This window comes from Cornus florida, unplaced genomic scaffold, assembly GCF_030987335.1.
Source record: "Cornus florida cultivar Cherokee Brave unplaced genomic scaffold, ASM3098733v1 CherokeeBrave_3.0.0_Hap2_Chr09, whole genome shotgun sequence".
Taxonomy (NCBI): Eukaryota; Viridiplantae; Streptophyta; class Magnoliopsida; order Cornales; family Cornaceae; genus Cornus; species Cornus florida.
In genome coordinates this window covers 38,606,107-38,622,161 of record NW_026775579.1, presented here as the reverse complement: position 1 = coordinate 38,622,161, position 16,055 = coordinate 38,606,107, and the positions used below count along the sequence as shown (strand labels likewise).

General features: G+C 36.8%; 1 protein-coding gene across 2 annotated transcripts; it reads right to left on the bottom strand.

The window, feature by feature from the left end:
• Nucleotides 1–451: 451 nt before the first annotated feature.
• Nucleotides 452–15,617, bottom strand: LOC132273698 (proteasome subunit beta type-3-A). 2 transcript variants are annotated; one of them, XM_059774728.1, is made up of 7 exons: nucleotides 15,526–15,617; nucleotides 15,211–15,392; nucleotides 14,870–14,977; nucleotides 12,782–12,871; nucleotides 11,017–11,101; nucleotides 1,681–1,775; nucleotides 452–805 (listed from the first exon to the last, which is right to left on the bottom strand). In XM_059774728.1, the coding sequence occupies exons 2-7, from the start codon at nucleotides 15,357–15,359 to the stop codon at nucleotides 757–759; spliced, it is 576 nt and encodes a 191-aa protein (XP_059630711.1). In that variant the 5' UTR covers nucleotides 15,360–15,392; nucleotides 15,526–15,617; the 3' UTR covers nucleotides 452–756. The 2 variants fall into 2 exon arrangements, with proteins under 2 accessions (XP_059630711.1, XP_059630710.1); XM_059774727.1 differs by having other exon boundaries at nucleotides 15,522–15,612.
• Between the last annotated feature and the right edge of the window lie 438 nt (nucleotides 15,618–16,055).

Below are 16,055 nucleotides of genomic sequence, written 5' to 3'. Positions count from 1 at the left end.
CATTAATATGATTTTTTTCCCTGACAATATAGGGAAGGGGGGAACGCGAACACACTTACTCAGAAAACAAAACTCTCTACTAAGCACACTTATTCGGTGAACTAGACGCTCTACTAACTTAATTTAATAAAAATACAAAGTGAAAATAAAATAGATTGGGATATTCAAGTAGGCTCAACATCATAAACAGTAAAGATCAATAATATATATATATATATATATATATATATATAAACACTTATTTATGTTGGACATATCCGTAATTCTTCCTCCATGTTCCTTCAGGCTCGAAACAATCAACACTCACCATCCTCAACACAATACATACCTACACTCCTCTTTCCGGTTCTAGGGGGAGAGAAATCAAAGCAATAATGGGCAACTGCAAAATAAAAAGTAAAAAAAAAAAAAAAAAAAAAAAAAACCCATAAAAATGTAAACGACCCAATCAGACAAAAAAGAGCATGCATTTGTACTAAATTAAAAAATAAAAAATAGAGGCCATGTACAAATTAACAAATGCATTAACTTAACCACTTCCGATCTTCTATAAATTTAAAGGAATTGCAATATTAATCAAAACCAGGAAAATTATCAGAGTACCATCAACATCAAGGACCGCAGATAACAGGCCCCCGGGTCACGAAAGAACGCTAAGAAGCTCCACCTTCATCTGCAGGCTATTTTGAGGAAGAGAGAAACTAGAATCTCAATGGAATTACAAAAGGATGGGCTTTCGGCCCTCGTAGAAAAACATCAATCCATTCTTCCCTTCAAGATCCTCTCCGTTACTTCAGTTGGTGTACTGCATCAAAGCAAAAAAACAGAACCCCACAAAATATCTTATCAATGTTTCACTGAAAAAGAACTAAAATGTTAATACCATTGGTAGACTAATGTTGAATCTGAAGATTCTGAACTGAGGGGAGGGGGAAATTAAAAAAAACAAAACAAAACAAAAAAAAACGGAGAATAATAAAAAAAATACGGCACAATTAAGAGTATGTGGCCCTAAATGTTAATGTTCTTCCAATTGAAGGGAATGCAATTATCATAATAATATCAGCAAGGGGCTAAATACGGGCATCTAAAGGGTTGAGGCAGCATAAGTTTTTTTTATACAAGTAAAGACTTGGAATTCTAAGAGGTCCCGGTCATTGGACACTCATTGCACCTGCAGTAAAAAGGTCTTTGTGCTGCAAACCTCTTTTCATCCCAAGTGAATCCAATCCTTTAAATATTAAAACTTATCAATATTATATCATACAATATGAATCCTCATCCTAATAAGAACACGGATTATTTCCTAATTGTCCTCCACCAACAACGGGCAGTAGATTACTTTTCTTCAATGTCTGTATTTAAACAGACCTAATAATATTTTTTTTTATTTTTTTTTTATTTTTATTTTTTTCAAAAAAAAGACCTAAATTCTCATTCTGGCTCCTGAGATCTGTAACTCAAAATCTATGAACACCACAGCATATTTCTCAAGAATATTAAACAAATCAATGACTAGATTCTCGCAAAAATTAGCACAAGCTCACCGATTCTTAAGTTACAGTCATTATGGTCTTGCACTTGCATTCTATGAGTGTCACGACGCTCATAAGTAATTATTAAAAAATTCCACAAATTGCATTAATCAATGTGAAGGAAGTAAGGAATAAAGAGGCTTACACAATATAGACGTGTCCTCCCCAACCACTCAGACAGTCACGATCTACTGATGATAACAGTGCTTGAGAGATGGTCTCAAACAATTCTTCAGGTTCCTGTATGATGGTTAAAACAACAGTTATAACAGCAATAACCAGCACAAAGACTTCAAGTTGATCAGCAAGAAATCTGAACCATGTATTAGTTATTCTCTCCCTCTATTATAGCTAAAACACACACCTTTTAACACAGTTCTTAACATGCATCCAAAACATGATCAGGAAATTGAACTCTAGAAAGCACGATTCAACTCTTTAAGCAAATAAAAGGATATCTAAACTAAAAATGATACAGATCACTGAGCTTTCTTCCCCCTTTTTCTCTTACTTTATCAGTGGTGCTAAAAGAAGTTAGAAACATGCATGTCCGGCTGACATTCATGTTCACTCTATGTCATTTCCATTTTACACCTTCCATGATACCCTATGAAGCATGTAAAAGCTACACAACTGACGTTAAATTGTTGAACTTTATTGTTTTTCTTATTTGACCTCTCAAGTATTAAACTATGCCGGGAAAATCATATTGCAAATAAAAAAAGGAAACTAAAATGCTGCAGGCAGATTTTTACTTCCCCGTGAGCTAATGCTGTTCCCATCATAAAATTTGGTGTGGGGGTTTGCTTGAGCTTGAGAAAATTTAAGAATTTACCTAACTTCATAATTAGCCTAATCCAATATTCACTTTTATTAAAATCCAGAATTTCCTACCTTAAATAATGCAACTTAGGAATACAACACACATAAAAAATTAACAAACTAGCTCTAAATTAAGGATCAACTTTTCCTTTAAGTGCTAATACGTTTATCTTTTGGCCAGTCCCCTAAACAGTGAATCCGCTACAGCTGTGCAAGACCTACCCACAAGGATTCACAAGTTGAGCCTTGTATTGTTTGATTGGGTCTATTAAAAAATCAAACTTGAAATTTAAGCGTGTGATGTTGTTGGTACACAAGCAAACTATTAAGCCAAAGTTGAGGAGTGTCACAAGTAAACAAGCATCAGCCAAGGTTGACCATTAAATTTTTTTTTTGATGAGTAATAATTGAAATAAAAAGGCGTTCAAGAGGAGAACACATCCTTTATACAAAAGTGGAACTAGGGATTAAGATTCCAAAGAAGCTAAAAAAATAATTAAATCTTCGGAAGAAGAACATGACTTCCTCTTCACATAACTGAAAAGAGAGCGTATGATATGAAGTTTCAAAATCGTCGTGGACGATTCTTTCTCTTCAAACATTCTACTATTCCTCTCCTTCAAATGCACCACCAAACACAATGTGGTACAACACTCCAATAATCGCGAACAACACTATTCACACGACATCCTCTCCATATACAAATCAAATCCTTAGGATAACGAGACATAACCCAACACATACCAAACAGACAAAAGATAAGATTCCAACAATCCCTCGCCATAGGACAATGCATGAGAATGTGAGCAACTGACTCACCATCTTGTTTGCACAGGTAACACCAGTTAACAAGACAATTGCCCCTTTTCCTTAGATTATCAATCGTAAGGATCTTACTCCAAACAGCGGTTCAAACAAAGAATGCCACTCTAGTTGGAGCCATAGAACGCCGAATAGTCTTCCATTTAAAATCAACAATATCGAAATCAGAAAGACATAAAAATAAGGAACAAACTTCAAAGCGACCGTGGGAAGAGGGAATCCATGTCATATCATCAGTACCTCTGCCAACTGCCTCCTGTCGGTACAACAAAACTAGGAAAACACATACCTCGTCCACCTCCCAATCTTGAAAAGAGCGTCGAAAGTGCACGTCCCACGTAATCCCTCTGCTATCAAGTTGATAACAATTGGCTACGTAGGCATGTCTATCAACTGCAATACTATATAAACTAGGAAATAAACAAGATAAAGGCCGGTCTCCACACCAAAGATCCTCCCAAAAGCGTACACATCTGCCATCATGAACTTTGAATCTGATGTGAGTAGAAAAAGTGTCCCATCCCTTCCTTATGAATTTTCACACCCCAACTCCTCCCACGAGAGAAACCGGATGAGTAGACCAACCACCACTCTCTTCCCCATATCGGCATGAAACAAGCCTTCGCCAAGGGCAATGTCTTTCCCTTTCGTACGTCCACAGCCATTTTCCCAGAAGAGCTTGGTTAGAGGGGACCAATCTTCTGATACCAAGACCACCAAACTTCATTGGCTTGCAAACTTGTTCCCAATTGACAAGGTGATACTTAAATTCATCACCTCTTCCACCCCAAAGGAAATCCCTTTGAATTTTTTCAATCCTATCAGCAACAGAGCATGGAATTTGGAAGCGTAACTTTCCCTCCCTTATACAAGTATTGCTTTTTCCATCCTGCTAATTTCTTCGCATACCTATCAATCACAGGGTCCCAACTCCCCACCGTTCTAGAGGAAACCCCTAAAGGTAAGCCCAAATACAGAATTGGAAAAGAACTCACCCTACACCCAAGGACTTCCGCTAAAGATGAAATATCCTGAACATCTTCAACCGGAACAAGCAAACTTTTAGCCACATTAACTTTCAAACCAAAGACAGCCTGAAAACAAGCCAAAATGCACCTCAGATATCTAAGCTGAGACACATTAGCATCACAGAAAACCAGGGTGTCATCCGCAAAAAGTAAATGAGAGACCACCATCTGACGGACAGGATCTCTTCCCACCATAAAGCCCTTGATAAGATCAAGATCCACTGCTCTTCACATAAGTTTGCTTAATCCCTCCATAACAATAAGAAAGAGGAAAGATGACAGGGATTCTCCTTGTCTTAAACCCTGAGAACACCCAAAGAAACCAGCAAGAGACCTGTTCACAAGAACAGAGAATTTGACAGACGAAAGGCGTGTCTCAATCCATTTCCTCCATTTACATCCAAACCCCATTCTCTGAAGCAAATAAAGGAAATTCCAATTCACATGATCATATGCTTTCTCAATGTCAAGTTTGCATAAGACTTCGGGAACACCAATCTGGAGTCCACACATTCACCTGCAATAAGAACTGAATCAAGAATTTGTCTTCCTCTAACAAAAGCATTCTGGGAATCTGAAATAATCCCATCCATCACTCCCCTCAACCTAAGAGCAAGGACCTTAGCCACAAGCTTGTAGATACATCCCACTAAGCTGATAGGACGGAAGTCTTTAATGTCAAAAGCACCTCCCTTCTTAGGGATAAGGGCAATGAAAGTTGCATTAAGCGACTTCTCAAAGGCACTAGTAGAATAAAACTCCTGAAAAGTGCCCATCACATCGTTTTTCACAACTGCCCAACTTTCCAAAAGAAACTGCATAGTGAACCCATCTGGCCCCGGAGCTTTGTCCCCATTACAACTAGATAAGGCCTTTAGAACTTCTTTTTCAATAAAAGGAATCTCAAGCCCTTCCCTATCGATCTCGGAAATGGCCTCGAAATGAAGACCATCAAGTTTAAGTCTCCAAGCAAGCGGTTCGGTATAAAGCTTCTAATAAAAAGCAGCAATCCCATTACGCACATCTTCCTCCCTGCACATCTCAACACCTTCCACCCAAATACGTCCTATATGATTACTTCTTCTATGAGCATTAGCGAGTCTGTGAAAAAAATTTGTATTGCGATCTCCCTCTTTTAGCCAAAGAGCCCGGGATTTTTGCTGCCAAGATATCTCTTCCATACTAGCAATCTCAGCAAAAGCTGCCTGACAAGAAGCTCTTCTAGAACGCAAAATCTCCACATCCCCACCCGCATCTTCTAGGCGATCAATCTCATAAAAATAAGCAAGGACTCTACTCTTTCTCCATTCAAGATTCCCAAAAACGTCTTTATTCCACTTCTTAAGATCGAATTTGAGAGCCTTCAACTTTGTAGTTAACATGAAGCTAGATGAGTCTATGACAACTCCTCCCTCCCACCAAGACTGAACTTTCCCTTGGAAGTCCTCCGCTCTTAACCACATATTCTCAAATCGAAACGGTGACCTTTGAGAACTCAAACCTCCACAATCTAAAACCAAAGGAACATGATCAGATATGACCCGTGCTAAAACTGCTTGAATGACGTCCGGGAATTTCTCTTCCCACTCCCCAGAAATCAAGAAACGATCCAGCCTTGAAAAAGTGACTGGTCCCTGCCATTTGACCATGCATAGGCTGCACCTTCTATTGGTAAATCAATGAGAAGATGCTCGTCAATGTAATCAGAAAACTGATCCATTTTAGAAGACCTCCTACCTCCTGTGGACCTCTCTAATGGGAATCTAACAGAATTGAAATCCCCACCCAAACACCAAGGAAGAGACCACATTTCTTGAGCATGATTAAGCTCCTCCCAAAAAAAAGGCCGATCAATATCAACAACTGGTCCATATACCCCAGTGAAATCCCAACTGAAATTGTCCTCTTCCAATTTGAACTTGCAAGACACTGAGAATCTCCCCACCCACACATCCAACCGAGACACCCATCTACAATCCCACATAACTAAGATACCGCCCGAAGTACTTAGAGCATTCAAGACCTCCCATTCTACAAACCTTCCTCCCCACAAACTCCTAACCACCCCATCCGAAATGGATGCCAACTTTGTTTCTTGCAAACAAACAACTTGGGCCCCCCACTTCCTCAAAGCAACCTTTACCACCCTCCTTTTATTCGGGTCGTTGAGACCACGAACATTTCAAGAAATAATTCGTAGCTTCATTAAAAACCAAATAAGGTGATCTCCCCTCCTCCTTTCTTCGCGCTCCAACTCCTAGTCCTTCCCCTCTCCTTCACCACCCCTTTCTTTCCTTCATAATTGACTTCAGAAATAAGATTCTTGATCTCATGTGCCCCTTTCCAGGACGATAAAGGCCTCAGGTTCACTACCTCTTCAGTCACAGCTACCTCTCTGCCTTCCACTATTGCTTGAAGAATGGAAAGTGTATGGTTACTGTTCCCCTATGAAGAAACACCTAGCAACTCACTAGCAGCTCCTATGTTTTCAATCATCCAGTCCTTGCCCAAATCAACATTTGTTACTGAACAACCAGATCTCTCAATTGCCAAAGGTTCCTCCTCTATCACTTCAGAGAAATCATTCTCCATCCAAGGTACAAACTCGTTGGAACAGACTTCTTGGATAGAAACCGAATCAGTAGCCACCTCCTCATCACAATCCCTTCCAAAATCAAAAGGCTCTGAAAACGAGTCAGAATCTGTATTGTAGTCTCCCAGTCCACTGCTCAAGAAACTAACCAATTTATTCTCCTCTTCCCCGTCAGACGACATGCAGTTAAAACCTTTCAAAGCAACATAAAGGCGAAGTTCTTTGAGCAAAGCCATGGTTGACTCATTAGACAGCTGAAAGTGAAGGTCTCTCCCAACTCGGACCAAGACCTGATGAGTCCTGAACTTCACAATTGAGTGAATCAGCTTGGCCTGAAGTGACAATTCCGCTAGCAATCTTCTCTGTAGCCAGTCCATACTCTTCTGCAAGTGCCGAGGGCACAACAGACATAACACAATTCTTCTCCATTGACATCTCAACATCGCCCCTCACCACTCCAGAAAGGGAGGAAGAAGAAGAAGGTGCTTTAAGGAAGCTCTGAGAATGAGACACGGAGGACATACCTGGGTTAGTGGAGGTATCAGCATAACACTGTAGATGACGAAAGCCCTTCTTGTCTGTTCCCACACCAGCCTCATCATCGCTAAATTTCATCCATCTCCTTTTGTCCAATGAGTTCCAGAAATTCACATAGGGAGCATGAGGAAGACAACCCTGTATATGATCAATAATTGGTTCGGTGGCTGGACTAGGTTTTGTATAAGAAAAGAAACTGAATTCTGATTTTTGGCCCCCAATGAACCATTCTTTTTAAGTCTTCATATGACCCAATGCGTAACTAAGCATTGTTTCAGCTCGACTGGGGCAAATGTGGGCTGGGCTTATCATTGAGGAAAGAAATGGTTAGCTTATTGTTGGGCCTCCACATAACATTCCTTTTAAGTGTAGCATGTGGTCCATGAGAACCTAACGGCCCATTGTTCAGCCCAGAAAAAAGAGGCCCATTCTTACGCCCATTTGAGTCCGCTACATGAAAGGCCCTCGTGAAGCCACGTGGTTGATTACCATCAAAGCGATCAAAACGAGGATTTTGAAAAGCGTTGATGACAGGCGTTATGCGTACGCCTCGGATATCTGTCTTCCTCACTCGCTGCCGGCGCGTTGGCGAACACTATTCTCTTTCTTTGAGAACTCAGTTGAGTCTGCAAATGCCGATGACGGCCACCGTTGAATTCTCCATCAGACGGAAGGGGAGAAACCTCACCAAACCCATAATAGGATTTTGGAAGGATGCGAGGTGAGGTTTCCTCAATCAAACTGATCTTGAAGGCTACTCGTTGGTCTTCAACAAAAACAAACTTCGGCACCACAGCTCCGGCGGAAACAAGGAGGAGAACTCATTCGCCTCTCGCTTGATCATCCGCTTCCACTCCTCTAAACCCACCGCAGAGGTCTCCGATGGCTTCGAACAGTTTGTGGCACCAGAGATGGAGTGGCAAACCGAACAACACCACCCTTCGTAACCTATCGCGATCAACCACGGCTGAGCAACCCATTGCAAAATCCCACTTGCCGATGTGTAAGGAAGCTTCACCCCATCTCTTCCTCCCCACATTCAAAACCCTGCAAGCTTCAGCCTCCGATGGTAGACGGAACAGGAAAAGGCCGTCAGGTAGGGTTGAAATTTTTACTCCACACGAGATCTGCCAAGATTTCGTCGCCCACTCCTCGATCCTTTTAGTGCACCCCACATCACGATCAAAACGACCAACCAGACAAGATTTCAAGACGGATTCACGTTCTGCAATGCTATGATGATCAACCCTAAGGACCACATCTGTATCAATTAAACAACTTTTGATCTTCCCGTAGAGATTGAGACATGGTAGGGTCACTACTTTGAGATACGAACGTAACATGATTTGTAGAAACCAAAGATCCAACACTAGAAAAGAAAAAAGAGAACGATAGACACCGGAGTAGAAGACTCCGGCGTCAAAAAAGAAAAGAAAAGTTGAGATAGAAGTCAAACACCAGTCAACCCCTAATATATGTTATATTAATATTAGGAGAATAATAACCATTAAAAAATTTAAAATAAAACATTTTTAAAAGCTTAATACTCTACTCTAAGACTCTCACCCAAACCCTTTCACCTCTATCCTATTCATGCCCTTTTTTATTAATTAAATTTTAAGTATAAAAAATTTCTTACTTGTAAAAGGAAAAAGAAGATATCAACTCCTTTGAAAATAAAAATGATGGAGATCAATGACAACAATCTTTAAAGGTGTATAAAAGGCACAAAAAAGAGGTTTCTATGAGTGGAGCCATAATTTGGTATAGGTTAGATGATGTGGCTCCACTTGGAGTCTTGAATAGTTGGGTGCTTTGGTCAAGTTGCATTGTTTATGAGTTTGGTGAGCAATTATGATGCAATTAAGGTGGTTTTTATTTGCTTTTATGTTATTAAAGCAAGAGTTAGACATTGGAAGAGTTGTGAGGTTTTTATTTCCTTTTATGTTATTAGGTCACAAGTTAGGAATTGAAAGAGTTGCGAGTCTTTATGAGGTAAGTCTAAAACTCATGAGTTAACCTCCATGTAAGTCTAAGATGCATGAGTAGAAATCCTACAAAGGGATAGGTGTAATCTTGGTTGAGGGAGTGAATGAATGAATAAAAATACCTTTAGAATTTTTTTGTGAGTGAATCAAAAAATATGAGGGTGTGAGACCTTCTCTAGGTGTAATCCCTAGACCCATTGGTGTGATTCCAATAGGCAGCTCATTCTATTTCTGTTCTCCTTCATCTTTCTACATTTCTACTATCAAATCTCCAAATTTCAGCCCTGATTGTTTGAACTTTCAGCCACTGAATTATGTAAGTTTTAGCTATTTAAGACTGCTCTTGTAGTCCTACATCATAAAAATTTCAGCAAATAAAACTTATTACTCCTAGAATGACTTAATTAATTCTAACCATAAAAAGAAATAGAAAGATGCGTGACAGAATGAACAGTTCTAGTGTGTAAATTACTAGAATATTGATATATAAAAACTTAATATCCCTTGATACTAGCTTTCCTCGTTGCTCCTGCGTCAAGATGAAAAAGGTACTTCCATAATGAGGAAAGCAATAAGTCATCAACGAAATGGATAATTGGAAATAGACTTCAACGTGTATGATCTTTCCAAGATTATCAAATCTTGAATCTTATGGTCTTTCTGTTTAGCCTTTTTGGACATCTCATAAAATGTAGGATGCAGTCTGACTACTTATTACTTGAGGTAATATTTCATATGATTCTGTAATAGGACGAATGTTTGAGACAATGGATGTTGAGCTGTCAAGAAACCACATGCCCATGAATTGAGTATGGCTGAAATGAAAATGTCAAGATGGATAACTGGCAATACAATATAGGATGGAATGAGCAGTATACATGCTCGTGAGATTTAGTGATAGAACAAACTAAGACAAAATGAAGGGAAAATTGACTCAAACCAGTAATGGAAACATCATCTGATAGAAAGGGAATGGCCAAGAGGATGTTGAGATGTATTAGTCACTAAAAATGAAAGGATAAACTCAGTTATATACAACTTGAGAAATCTTAGAGATAGATCAATTAATATGCACAAGAATTGACTTCTACCACCAATAGTGACTGACAAGTAGGTCTGCAGCACCCATTAACGCACCCCCCCGCCCACCATCCCTTCCCCCTTTTTCTCTACCCTCGTTAATGTGTGGGCCTGCACATGGTGTTATTGCATTTGCAATTAAAAACATAATGGATGCCTAGACCAGAGAGGAGCCCTTAATTGTTAAATAATAAGAGTTCCTCACTAATCATACATACAGATTAACAAGAGTTCCTCCCTAATCAGACATACACTTGATGTCTCCATAATGATGAAACATTTATTCTCTAAATGTTCCTGCATCTGCATGCTTTCTTATCTATTAATCAAGTTCAAACGTGGAGATCTCGGAATACAGCTAAATATCTTGATTCTTGAAAATTAAGTGTTCCAGACTTCCAGTATATTTAAAGTTCCATATATCAGGCCCTTACTTCCCAAAGGGAGGTTAGGGGTTCAAGCCTCCATATTGGCATGTGTTTGTGAGTACCAACTAAGAAAAAAAAAAAGTTCCATATATCATTAAAAGCACTAAAATCTGAGCACATTTATGCAAAAATTCAATTTATATTTCATTTGGAAAACTAGTAAATATTAAAATTAGGACGAACCATGTCAGGCTTGAACATTGCCTCACATGCACCATAAAGAGACTCTGAAGCAGTGCCAGCAACAACAAAATCTTTTGCAAGTTCCCTGAAATTCAGAATGAATAAAAATATATAAAGAACATTAAACTCAACTCAACTCAACAAAGCCTTCTCCCAGTTACTTGGGCTCGACCACATGAAGAATGGTATCAATACCACAATTTTCTCATATATTCATCAACCAAGTACTCAAATAATAAAATTTTGAATAATTCAATAAATAATATTGGGCTGAACCATGTCAAGCACCAAATACTACTTATATAACACCACACTTTGCAATTGGCAAATGTTTGAGCATTAAAACAATATCACACCAAAAGAAGTTATTAGGAAGTGAATGGAGATGCAAAACATAAGAAAGTTACTAATAAAATCTTTATTTTTTTTATAAATATTATTGATGTTAAATATATTGCAGGACCACATAAATAATATTGGGCTGAACCATGTCAAGCACCATCTACAGCTTATATAAGAACACACTTTGCAGTTGGGTAATGTTTGAAACTTTGAACATTTAAAACAATATCATGCCAAAAGACATTATTAGGAAGTGAATGAAGATGCAAATCATAAGAGAGTTACTAATAAATCTTGATTTTTTAATATTATTGATGCTGAAGATATTCCAGGACCACATGAACACACACGCACAAACACAGACTCTCAATATAAATTTTAATTGTTGAGTCATTATTGATTTGTCCCTTTATTCATTAATAGAAAAGTGAAAAGGCACTATTTTATTGGAAGCATGATATTGTATTTAACTTGGGTAGAAAACTGCTTATCTAAAAGAAAGGATATTCATTGTTGTAAATCAAGGTGCATGCACTAAAGAAAAGACCTGTCATATAAATCCGTTAACCTCTAACTTAGATTTTTTCAATCTGGAAAAAAAAAAGATAGACAGAACTATTATTTTGTGTCCTACTATCCCAGACTGCAATAAAACAACAATCAAGAGGAACTCTGTTAGAACAAATTAAGCCTTTCCTAACCAATAAACCATCAAATTTGGCGCTACAGCTAGTTAAAGACCACAAAGAACTCTAACGTCAACCATCATAAAAGTTCAACTCAAACAATTAAGAAACTATCAAGTATTGAAAATTCACTAGTTATAGATCAATGATTACAACATATGAGGAATGATACCACAATGATAGTGCAAAAGAACTTATCAGAAAAAATAAGGGAGGTTTTATTCGCACCCCTCTATTTTATAACACTCCATTGTTATAAAGAAATTGCATTTTGTCCCTATTCATGAATAAGACAATCAAGTACCCAGGACATATTTGTCAATTATTTTAAGGAAAAAGAAAGAGTGTATTTATCAAAAAGAGGAATGTGAATATCACCTACCAAAAGTAATAAACAAAAAGAAGTGTAGAAAACTGGATTAAGTATACATCAATAGGTAAGTTCATTTCTCTCCACCGTATTCTATCTGAATAAAGAATATGATCAATTTAATACATGCATCTTTCAAAGATATATATTTTTTTTAATAAGTTTAAAAAATAATAAAAAATAAAGCATCTTTCAAAGTTCAAACATATATTAAAAAAATAAAGCTAATTAAACATAAAATGAAAAATTGGGAGCAAATTAATGTATAACCATCACACAAAAAGTAAAACTTGAAGCTGCTAGAATCCCAGGAATGCTGGTAATTCTAAAATTACGAAAAAATGAAGGTGGGAAGAAATCAACATACTTGGCTCCAATTGAATCCATTGTGCAAATAAAGGGCTTATCTTCATCTCCCAATCCAGCAATCACAGGCTGGCAGAAATATGGACCAAACCTGCAGTTAAGAACATTTACAAAAAAGTAAAAATAGAGAAAAAGAAAAACACATAGCAAAAGCATTATACTTCTCCACAATATGAAACCTGTCATTCAAAATTCCAATATACAAGAGGAATGAAGGTAAAAAAAAGAAAAAGAAAAAAGAATAGTAGTATGTTTACTATAATAATATTTTATTATAGGAATTTAAAATTAATTAAAATTTAAAATTATTTTGTTCAATAGATGAAATAATGAAATAAAAATTATATTTATGTATAACTATTTTCATGCCATGTTCGAATCCTACTTTTGTAGGAATCAACGTGTCGGTGTGTCCATATCGTATCGTGTCATGTTCGTATCCTATGCCGGTGTGCGCTACTTAAATGACAATAGTATTAACTATTTAACAGAGGTGTTAGATTTATTCAAAACATGTCGCGTTTTTTACACATAATACATAAAAATTATTTCTTTGGTAGCAGTGTTCAACGAATCGGACAAGTGTAAATTCTTGGCCAAGTCAGATTAAGATTAAAGCACCAATCCAATACCATGTCATGTTACATCACAAGCTCGATGTATATGTCACAAGTTGTCTTGACTATATCAGCCATATATTGTGGTAAGCCTCCAACTTATTTTACAATATTCAGTGCTTCAGGCAGTCAGCATTTCACTTTACATAAAGCAAACATACTGCTTTGGCCTCAAATTACACCACTGATTCCTAATAACAGACACCAAATGAGATCATAAACAACTCATATACTCTCTCCTATTTTCATGGACTCCACTTTTGTTCCCCCCCTTTTAAAAGAGAAAGGGGAAGGGGGAAAAAGGGGAGGGGAAGGGGGAAAAAGGGGAGGGGAAGGAGGAGCGGGGTGGTTATAGTCATATATTGTCGTAAGCCTCCATCTTATTTTACAATATTCAGTGCTTCAGGCAGTCAGCAATTTCGCTTTACATAAAGCAAACATACTGCTTTGGCCTCAAATTACCCCACTGCTTCCTGATTACAGACACCAAATGGATCATAAACAACTCATATACTCTCTCCTATTTTCCTGGACTCTCACTTTTTCCCCCTTTTTAAAAGTAAAAAGGGGTAAGGGGGAAAAAGATGAGGAGGAGGAGAGGAGGGCAGGGGGTAACCAATTTTATGCTCTATAGCCATGGTTTAATAAAGTCTAACGAACATGTGCCGAAAAATTGACAATGATGCTGAGAAAAACCTAATGAATAATGATGGTGTTAAAGGTTGGATGACTCAGATTAGATGTGATAGTGCTAAGAATTCATACTAAAAGTTGCATATTATAACTCTTAAGTTGAAATGATGGTATTAGTCTCATATTAGTTCCGAACACTTGCGTATTACGTAGCAATGTGATTGACCTGCACAGTAACACATAACAGGTATTTTTAGTAGCAATTATATATATATATATATATATATATATATATATATATGCAACATATGTTTCTAATATGCAATTTCCCTAACAAATTTTACATTTTTTTTCATAACTCTCTGTGTTATCATTTTAATTCCTCTTACTGGTTGATCTTTGTCAATGGTTCTAATCTCACATTTTGGGAAGTTGTAAGTTTGAATTCCTCAGAGAATTTTCCAATTCTTGTTTCCCATGTAGGACAGAGAATTGTAAGAACCCAATGGCAGACTATGGGGAACTATAAGAGAATCCAACACCATCATTATCAAAGGGAGAAAAAAAAAAAAAATAATAAAAAATAAAAAATAAAAAAAAAAAAAACAGAACATCTTCCAAAGCACACTCAAATTGGTTAGGGCTGGCAACCCATAACAAACAAAATTGTTAAATTCAAAAACTTAGGTTTCATAAATTGAACCATACGGATTGTATTAACAACACTTAATTCGTACAACACATCCAAAACAGTTAAGTTAAACTAAATACAAATACTTAATCACTGTAATAAACGGTAATTGCATGTCTATAATGTGAATATCCATGATTTTTCCAACCTTTTCTCGTAAAGAATAGCAGAAACAAGGCTTGCAAAAGTTTCAGGCTTCATATCCCTCTCTTCTCGAAGCTCATACAACTTGTGCCGAAACACAAGCCGTTGATACCTTCAAAAAATAAAATTTAAATTTAAAATTTAAATTAATAAGAAGAGAAGACAAAAAAAAAAACATGTTTCTGTTTGGCCAATAGGCATATATAAAATACAATAAATTAAAATTAATAAGAACACTCACAAAAAAAAAAAAAAAAAAAAAAAAAAAAAAAAAAAAAAAAAAAAAAAACCATGTTTAAGAGGCATATATAAAATACAACAAATTGACATGGGAAAATTACTGACAGAGTTTGAGCGTCGGTGGCGAGTCCGGCGAGACCAATGAAAAGCTTGGGGTGAATCTTGTAAATTTTCTGAAAATCGGTTGCGATGGTCTGGAGCTGAACGCCGAGTCGGCGATCACTTGCGATGGCGAAGCAGTTCTTGCCAACCATCGCTACTAGGGCACTTCCATTGTATTCGAAGATCTGCAATACCAAACGAACACATAACAAAACCTAGTGAGACCTCAACGAATCAACCATGGTTCAGAACAAGAGAGTCGATACATGTGTATGTGTATATACACATAATATATATAGAGAGAGCGATCGTACCGACATTGGAGAGATCACTGAATCCTTGATTGTGAGTTTCGGAAAGCGAACTGATGCACAGACGGACTGAAAAAAACAAAAGCTTGCTTCCACAAAATTGGTAGCTTTGGGAAATATATACATAAATAAATAAAAATATTAATAAAACAAAATAAAATAAGGGCATTTTTTTAAAATTTATAAAAATCCCAAAAAAAATATTTTAATTATTTTTGAATTATTTATTATTATTTATTTATTTTTTTTAAAATACCTAAATATCCCCTTAAGTGTATTTAGAGAATTTTTATAAAACATTAGTCAAAAAAATGTTGATCAGGAGATAATTTGCTGCAAATTTTCAAAGTACAAGGATTTATAACACTTTTTTAAACCGGAGGTGTATTTTTTGCACATTTTTTTTATAATATAAAAGCCTTATTAACTTTTTATACTTAAAAGTCATTTTTTGTCGCAATAAACCAACTTAAGAAATATCAAAATAATAAATACTAAACAATCTACTTGTGCATAATTTACCTAAGCCTCCTTAAA

What these genes read in the sequence shown, in the direction of transcription:
- LOC132273698 (XM_059774727.1), bottom strand. An exon ending in GCTATTCTTTACGAGAAAAG is followed by an intron (nt 12,872 to 14,869) that starts GTTGGAAAAATC and finishes TCTTAACTGCAG; the next exon opens with GTTTGGTCCATATTTCTGCC. An exon ending in GGAGGACACGTCTATATTGT is followed by an intron (nt 806 to 1,680) that starts GTAAGCCTCTTT and finishes GCTTTGATGCAG; the next exon opens with TACACCAACTGAAGTAACGG.